The following is a 9586-nucleotide window of genomic DNA, read 5'->3' on the forward strand; positions in this document are numbered from 1 at the left end:
ATTGCCCACTGTCTGTTGGGTTTTATTTATACCCTTTCCAAACATCATGTGTTCTCTCAAGTGTCTGCTCTAGCGTAACACACAAGCCCCCTTTCCAGGTAGCTTCCAGAAAACATCACATGTCTGTTTTCAGCAAAACATCCTCTCATAAGACAGTGTCCAGTAAAACCTCACATGACACAACTTAGAAACCAGAAATCTGTATTGGTTTCCTTAAGATATCTGATAAAATTTCAAGTGAAATCGTGATGGCCTAGACTTCTTCTGTAGGAAGGCATTTCACTTATGAGACCACTTTGATTGTCTGTTCTCCTGAATGACTTTTATTTATCTATTTATTTTGGCTTATGAATTTTTATTTTTGTCTAAATTTTTCCATTTTTTTCATTAAGAAGTGCATGTCATAAATGTTAAATGTCAGTTCAATTCAATGTGATTTTTCCTTGTATTTCCTTCATATTCATTTTCATCCCACCCGTTCTATATATTTCTTTTAGATGTAGTACATTTTAGGATTTATGTAAGTTGATATTTTCTAGGATAAAAAAAAGGTGATGAAAGAGCCTTCAAGTGTTATTGCTGAGACTTTCACTGTGAGAGAGAAGGCACATAGGGTGAAGCTGGGGAAATGTTGACATCTTGTAAAGACGCCTGTGGTTGGGAGGCCTGAAGTCATGTAGACCTTCAGTCTTTGATGATCTGAACTAAATATATACATGGTAACACCATTTGGATACCTGATAAATAAGCCTCTAAAAAAGGGGGGATAGGGAAAAACCATTATGTGGTTCAATTATTTTATATATCAATATTTAATTTTATATAAAATTTAATTTAATTTTAACAACATTCAGCCATGTTTTGGTCCACCAATGTTGCGATTATCAACCCTTTTTAGAAAGTGTTACCTAGGTCCTGAATGCCTCAAGAATCTCCCTGTCTCATTCTTCTGAGGGCTGGCTCCACAGATGAATGCCACCACACAAAATTTCACTCCAGACTTTTCTAAACGTTAAAGACTGCATAAGACCTACAGTTCTAGCCTCTTGAGGAGCTGAGACAGGCAGACTGCAACTTCAGATTCAATACCATCCCCGGCTACAGGATAAATTCAAACCCACCCACCCTTGGCAGTAAAACTCTTTTGCGAAAAAAGGAGAGAGAGAGAGAGAGAGAGAGAGAGAGAGAGAGAGAGAGAGAGAGAGAGAGAGAGAGAGAAGAGAAGAAAAGTAAAAAGAGTTCTGGGACATGCCTTCATATTAGAGCACTTNTGAGACAGGCAGACTGCAACTTCAGATTCAATACCATCCCCGGCTACAGGATAAATTCAAACCCACCCACCCTTGGCAGTAAAACTCTTTTGCGAGAGAAGGAGAGAGAGAGAGAGAGAGAGAGAGAGAGAGAGAGAGAGAGAGAGAGAGAGAGAGAGAGAAGAGGAAAGAAAAGTAAAAAGAGTTCTGGGACATGCCTTCATATTAGAGCACTTGCCTAGCACATGGTACCGCAAAATCCATCATACATACATATATACATAGTTCTTATTGACTTATCTGTGACAGAATGAAGGGATCTGCAGTGGTAGGTAAGGGAGTCTCCTCCTATTTCATAGCTAAGTTTTCTGAGAAGCCAGAGAAAAGTAGACAATAGGAGTTAGTCTCTGGAGAGCAGGAATGAGATGAATGTAAACTTGGCAAGCAAGATGGATATTTTCTGCAACTATAGGTTTGGAAAACATTTGCAAGATCGGGATAATTGTTCTACTCTTTGAACTGATTATGGTTTGCAGTGTACACAAACCATAAGTTCACAAAATGAATTATATGAGGCACATCACAAATATGAGCCAGTGTAAAGGCACAACTCATCCCAGTCTCTTCTTCCTACAAGCATTGGGGTGTCACTCTAGGGCTCACATCTATGCGATTGAAACCAGCAGACCCACAGTCATCATCCCAGGAGATTTTTTTTTTTTTAAAAATTGCTTTCATGTTCACAACATTAGTTCTCAGAATAAATAGTCAGCCCTCATCTTTAGCACATATAGGGAATATTTTATGTAAAACTAATATAATGAGTTTCTACAGGCAAGGAAAATAAAATGAATGAATCCATCACAGTCCAGCAGTGGGCATTACAGAGAAGAAGGACACAGACTGTGAGCTCCAACTGACAGCATCTGAATGTTGCCATTAACATTTCCAGTTGGATGGTCCTGTGCACCTTGCTTCAGTGTTGCTTGCAAATGGTAAAATGGTTCCATCTCATCAATTTGTTGCACAGATAGCATACTGCTGCAGACCCTGGAGTATAGTGTACATACAGGTTACCCACTACTGGAATGTGACATAAATAAAGGCAGTTAGACTCTGTTGTCAGTTATCTGAGGCATTCTTGAATTAAAAGGCCTTGTGTGTACATAGACCTTGGATGTCAATTTCTACACATTTGGTAATTATGTTAAAGTGTACTCAGAATAAATTTGCCAAGTGTCAAGCAAGCGCCACTCTCAGATGTAAAAGCTTTTCTTGTGTTGTGTTTTCTGAGTCTAGCACAACAATCAATTCTGCAGATACAGTTTAATGTCATTATAGTTATCAAAGTTATGTTATTCTCTTTTATTGGATATTTTATTTACATTTCAAATGTTATCCTCTTTCCTGGTTTACCCTCTGGAAGTCTCCTATCCCATCCTCTCTCCCCCTGCTTCTGTGAGGGTGCTCCCCCAACACATACACCCGCTTCTACCTCTCAGCCCTGGCATTCCCTATGCTGGGGCATCAAGCCTTCACAGGACCAAGGGCCTCTTTTCCCATTGATGCCTGACAAGGTCATCCTCTGCTACATATGCAGCTGTGTTCTCTTTGGTTGGTGGTTTAGTCCCTGGGAGCTCTGGGAGGTCTGGTTGGTTGATGCTGTTGTTCTTTGGTATGTATATTCTTACACAACATGATGTTTTTCAAAAATTGAATACATTAGAATTTGAAACACATAAATAAACTATATAGAAAACTATATTTTTTATTAAGCAATAGAAATCAACACCTTTATTTTGATCCTTTTTAGTATGGTAAGCTATATACTATTTCTTAATCTACAACATAAATACATGCTACCCCTACTTTGCTATCTTCCAAAGATCTCAGAATTTGAACTTCTAACACCCTCCAAAGCCATTCACCAGGACAGCTGACTGTCAAATTAGGGTCATTTGGCTTCAAGCCCATTGTTCCTGTCTGCATCCCAGAAATAATCCACAAAACTAGATTTTTTTTCAGTTGTCAATACCTCATAATTTAGTAATTTCTTTTATTTGTATACTTTCCATTTCATTGTGATATGCCCTTACAACTTATTTTGAAATTACCTGTGACTCCCCTCCGTGCTCGGGCTGTGACTGATGGGATGCTGTAGGAGGTCTAAGAGAGGACTGACCTCGGGGTTGGCTCTGGCTTTGCTGCTGACTCTTGATTGTGGGGATAAGCCGTCACACACAGCCTGTCTCCCCCTTTTCATTTGTACAGCAGAAGAAATCCACACAGTGCCCTCAAGTAGGCATTCATTTCTAATGCTTTGTGGGTAACATGGACCTCTACTGATTGTCCACAAAAGGCCAGTTCTTTAGATAATCAACTCTCAATGTGTAATAATCCAGTCCAATAGGAAAACCCAGGGTTCATAGAGTAGGATTACATAAAGGGTATCATAAACAAACCAGGAATGGACTTTGAACTCTTTTAAACCATTTTCATATTTAAGAATATGTATTATTAAATATCCTGAATTTCTTCTCCTGTTTTCCACAGGACTATTTCACAAATGCAGATAAAGAGTTGGAAAAAGATGCCCAGCAAGATTACCACTTAGATCACGCCATGGAGAACAGCACACACACAGTGATTGAGTTTAGCAGGGAGCTGCACACGTGTGACGTCAATGACAAGAGTCTCACGGTAAGACACGTGAGAGTGACAACCCTCACAGGCAGTGTGTGTTCACACGTGGGGGGGGGGGAAGTGTTTGATACAACCAGAAGAGGAGCTCCTGAAAAACAGGATCCCCAAAGTCACATGATCCCCCATCTCTTGAGCTCTCTACAAACTTGACAAACACCCACAATTTTAAAACTGTAATTTTCATTCTTTGAATTTATACGCCAAGTTAACATTTTAAAAATCTCTTTTAAGGTTGTCGATTGAAAAGAAATAAATATACGCCTTAGCTTTTTCCCTTTAAAAGTTGAAAATGGATAATAAAGGTTATTACACAAAAGATAATCATGCTGCCGGGTGGGAGAGGATAAATCCACTGAGCTGTAACCGGGTTGGCTTTGTACATTTCTAAAATCCAGATGAATAGTCAGTTGATTATAATCACCTATTGGCGTGCTGTATGTGGTTTCTTATTTCCAGATTTGATACAAAATTATATTCATGAATATGCAAATTAAATATCTAGAAGCCACACATTCCTGTGACACTTTCAATGGGTTGTACGTGCCGTTTCATTTTGATAGAATGATAACATTTCTTATTTAATTCACTAGAGCTTCAAAAAAGATAATATAAAAAAATCTGAAGTAATTCTGATTTCCCTTCAACGTAAGAGCCAAGGAGGAAGAAGAAGGCACATGAACGGGCTGGCTTTGCTTTTCATGTAACGCATAACGTAATTACAGTTCAGTTGGAAAACTTATAAGCATCACACGGTAGAACAAAGAAAACACCTAAAACAAGTAGCTTTCTCTTTATTACGGATTCTCAGAGTTTTCACTGTAAGGAGCTGGCGATCACCCTTACGGAGGGAGGAAGGAAGGAAGGACAGACTCAGACATTTCCCCACTCTCCTGTAAACTCTTTCCTTCCTACCCCAGAGCCCCTCGGGCACTTTCTCTCCTCGGTTCAATCAAAGCCAGTTTCACTTGCTTCCCCTTGGAAATTCCCGGAATTCATATACTGAGTACAGATTTGAGATGTGAAGTAAACAAGCCTGAGCATGCAACTGCTTTCTTCTGAATTGGTACTTCCTGTAAATCCATGATAGGAAAATCTATTGTAGAAAACAGCCTTAGGGTAATTTAATGTCTTTTAAAAGTACCTTTTATGTTAAAATTATTTTTAAGTTAGTGTACAAAGTAGTAGATTTAGTTGTAACATTTTCATATAAATATGTTGTTATATTTTGCTGTTTGCTCCCCTTCCCCATTGCCCTTCCCCACTGTCTCCCCCACTGCCCTCCCGCACTGCCCTCCCCACTGCCCTTCCCCACTGCCCTCTCCCACTGCCCTTCCCCACTGCCCTCCCCAACTGCCCTTCCACACTGCCCTCCCACACTGCCCTTCCCCACTGCCCTTCCCCACTGCCCTCCCCCATTGCCCTCCCATACTGCCCTCTCCCACTGCCTCTCCCATTGCCCTCTCATAATGCCCTCCCCTATTCCCTCCCACACTGCCCTTCCTCACTGCCCTCCCCCACTGCCCTCCTTTCTGCATCCAGCTCTTTCTGGCTCATTCCTTTCTTTCTCTTGATAGTTTTTTTTTCTGCTTTGTTATCCGTCTTTCCCTTGTCTTAGAAGATCTTGTCCAGCTCTCTCATGGTGCCCAGTCTAGTCTTTTCGAGTCCGCAAAGACACACACATATATAATTTAAACTCTAGTTCTACTTACTACAGTGAACATAGAGATGATTTCTGAGTCTGGTTCATTTTGTTTAACATGGCGATTTTCAGTTGCATCTGTTTTCCTAAAAGTACCACAGTTTCCTTTCAGAACAGCTATGTAATGTTCTATTGTATGTGATACAACATTTTCGTTCTCCACTCATCAGTTGGACATCTAAGTGGATTTCATCTCCTAACTTCTTAGAATGGACTAGAAATGAGCAACTATAGGCAAGTGGCTCTGTAGCAGGATGAAGTGGCCTCTGAGGGATGCCCAGGAGTGGAATAGCTGGGCCCTATGGTTTTGGTTTTCCACTTTTTGAGCAAACTCCACGCCAACTTTCAAGATGGCTGCACATGTTTGCACACGTTTCCCATCAGCAGTGAATTAAGGGCTGGATTTTCTCACACCCTCACCCGTATTTGTTGTCCTTGGTTTTCTTGGTGATGACTGTTCTGACTGAGGAATAGAATCTCAAGACTAGAAGGAAAAGAGAGGGGTAACGGAAGGAAGATGGGGAGGAACAATTAGCATTAAGAGCCATTGGGGGCCATAGGGAAGCCTACTAGTGTCGACATCTTAAGTCACTAAGTAAAACCGCCATTGCCAGGACTGGCTTACATATAGTTGATTCCTTAATCAAGGTGGCATCAAGGAAGCCCCCAAAGATCTCAAAGTTTAATTTGAAATTCTCTAATGGCTAAGGATTTGACACTCCGGTTTCAAGGATTTGTTGGTCATTTTCATTTATTCTGAGGCTAGACTATTCTGTCCAATAGCTGATTTGTTGTTTGGCTGATTTGGAAATTTAGAAATTAATTTTTGTAGTTCTTTATGTACCAAAGCCACTATTCCCCTTTCTGATGAGTTGCTGCTTAAGACTTTTTCCATTATAAAGTCGGGCAGTCTCTTTACCCTGACAATTGTTTCTTTCAATGTGCAGGTACTGTCTGATTTCCTGTCATTCCATTTTTCAATTTTGGAATCATTTCCAGTTCTATTTAAAAACAGTCCTTGCCTAAGCCTAGATTGTGAAATGCTTTACTCCTGTTTTCCCGTAGCAGTTCCAAAATTTCAGGTCTTACATTAGGACAACTCTGAATCAATTTTCTGTTCCAGATGAACTATTAATTTTTTTCTTCATGTGGAAACCCCGCTTCTCTTGTCTGTTTCTTAAGGATGTTGTCTCTTCTGCAGTGTGTGCTTTGCGGATGCTGCTAAAAAGTGGCCATCAGCAGCTTTTTAGATTTCTTTATTTTATGTATATTATATATGAGTGCTCTGTCTCCATGCATACCTACATTTGAGAGGAGGATATTAAATCCTATTACAGATGGTTGTGAGCCACCATGTGGTTGCTGGGAATTGAACTCAGGACCTCTGGAAAAGCAGCCTGTGCTCTGAACCGCTGAGCCATCTCTCCAGCCCTGTAGATTTATTTCTAAGTGCTCTACTGTATTGACCTACACGGCTGCTTAATATTTATTTACATACATGCCAACATATGGGTATGGAAGGTCTTTGCATCTCCCAATGACTTTCTCAATTTCCTTCTTTAGTGTCTTAAAGTTTTGACTGTAGAGGTCTTCCACCTCCTTGCTTAGTTTTATTCCTAGGTATTTTTTTTAATGTTTGAAGCCATTGCAAATGATGTTTTTCCTTAAATTCATACTCACCAAGTTTATTCTTGACATAGAGAAAAGCTAGTGGTAAATGTGTATGGATTTTTCTATTCCGCTACTTTGCCCTTTGTGTTTATCAGGTATAAGAATTTCCTGTTGGAATCTTTAGTGTCTTTATAATATAAGAACATGTCATCAGCAATACCAATATTTTGCTTATTTATCTCTTAATTGTAGAATGATATTTCCTTCTCAGTGCTCTATCTAAGGCCTCAGTGCTACAGCAAATAAAGGTCAAGTAGGTACACTTATCTCATTCTAAACTCTAGAGAATGTCCTTGGTTTTCTTTTATAGTTTGTGTTGGCTACAGTTTTGTCTCACACAGCCTTTATTTGGTTGAGATGCGTTCCTTCCATTCCTGGTATCTTCAGGGCTTCTGACATGAAGGGAACTTGAACTTTATGGATGGTCTATTCTAAACTGATTGGTATGCTTAGATAATTTCTGTTCTTACATCTATGGGCTATACCATGTTTACTGGCTTGTGTATATTGCACCAACCTCACAACCCTCTTAGGGTTCTCTAGAGTCACAGTAATTATGGAGTCCAACTAACCCAGCAGTGGGCAGCTGTGAATGGGAAGTCCAAGAATCTAGTAGTTTTTCAGTCCCCTGAGGGTAGTTATTTCAGTTGGTTTTCTGTATAAACTGGAATCCCGAAGAAGTAGGTTCCAAAAGATGTGCTGGTAAGCAAGTGCAAGCAGACAAAGAAATGTGTAGCTTCCTTCTTCTAATGTCATTATTGTAGGCCTCCAGCAAAAGGTGTGACCCAGATTAAAGGTGGCCCAAATTAAAGAGCACGCCTGGATCTGGAACTTGCTTTGTCCCAGGCTGACCTTGAACTCAGAGATCTACTTGCCTCAGTCTTTTGGGATTAAAGGCAAGTACTACCTTGCCTGGGCCTAAGCTTTTCATGGCCACTATGCTTCAAGGTCCAGGTCATAAACCTGCGTTTTCCAGTCTCAAGATCTGGATCCCAGCTGTGGCCTCCATTTCTAGATTGTAGTTCATTCCGGTTGTAGTGAAGTTGACAACCAGGAATTGCCATCACAACCTAGGAATGAGTAGACTTAATCATGTCTACTCATTCCTGTATGGTCTTTGTAATGTGTTTTTGAGTTTGCTTTGATAGACTCTTCATGAGGATTTTTGTCTATATATTCAATATGGAAAATGGTTTGGTAGATTTGACAATGAATCCATCTAGTCACAAGCTTTTCTTTGTTGTATTACTAGTTAAATCTTGTCGGTGGTTATACATATGTTTGAACAATGTGTATCTTCTTAGTTTAGTATGGGTTGGTCATGTTTCTGTGCAACACTATCTGTGAGTAGCCATGAACATGAATCTACTTACCTGGCAAGGAACTAATGGATTAAAGATAGTACCAAAGGCAAACTTGGTGAGCCACTGCATTTCACTGGAGTTATGAACAGGAATATAGATCAGAGGGTACTTACAGGAACTGAACTGCTCAGGCAGGCACTTTAGTAAAAGCTCACCTCAGCATGTGTCACAGCTTACTTGGAGTACACTGGACAACTTGCGGGCAGTTCAATAGGTTGGACTCTTTCTTTTAAAAATAGATGAAACTGCTACACCACACATGTATTTCTAGAAATGTATCACGTCTTCTAAATTTTCCATTTTTTGAATAACAATCTTCAAGGGATTTTGTAATGAGTTTCTGGATTGTATTTTGATATTCTCTCTTTTAATCTCCAATTTTTATTTAATTTGAGTATTCTTATTCTTTATTTTGGTTAGTCGCACTAGTGCTTTGTCAATTTTGGTTTTTTTTTTCGGGGGGTGGGGAGAGGGTAAGAATCAACTCCCTGGATACTCTAGATATATTTATTTTCATTTCTTCATTCTTATGTGCTGCTTTAAAGAGAATTCTTTAAGTATAAGTTAGTGGTAAGGAAAGTGCTGTTATGAGACATAACAACCATGTCTGATTACTAGGACAGCACAGTGAGAGTTATCTGGGCCTACCACCGTGACGATCCTGGGGAATCTGGTCCCAAGTACCATGACTCAAATAGAGGCACAAGGAGTCTACGGTTACTGAATCCTGAGAAAGCCAATGTAGTGTCTACAGTCTTACCGTACTTTGATCTGGTAAATCAAGACGTAAGTTCCCTCTTTCTTCCTTCCTTTCTTTCTTCCTTCCTTCCTTCCTTCCTTCCTTCCTTCCTTCCTTTCTTTCTTTCTTTCTTTCTTTCTTTCTTTCTTTCTTTCTTTCT

The 9586-nt window shown here is 39.8% G+C and overlaps 1 protein-coding gene across 1 annotated transcript in view; it reads left to right on the top strand.

Moving 5' to 3' along the window:
- Nucleotides 1-9586, top strand: part of Moxd1 (monooxygenase DBH like 1) — a 78662-nt gene that overhangs the window by 17110 nt on the left and 51966 nt on the right. The window contains exons 2-3 of the mRNA XM_021221532.2: nucleotides 3804-3950; nucleotides 9306-9473. Of these exons, the coding sequence (XP_021077191.1) occupies nucleotides 3804-3950; nucleotides 9306-9473 (315 nt within the window). The remainder of the gene's footprint in view (nucleotides 1-3803; nucleotides 3951-9305; nucleotides 9474-9586) is intronic.

The sequence above is a fragment of the Mus pahari genome, chromosome 21, assembly GCF_900095145.1.
Source record: "Mus pahari chromosome 21, PAHARI_EIJ_v1.1, whole genome shotgun sequence".
NCBI classification, from domain to species: domain Eukaryota; kingdom Metazoa; phylum Chordata; class Mammalia; order Rodentia; family Muridae; genus Mus; species Mus pahari.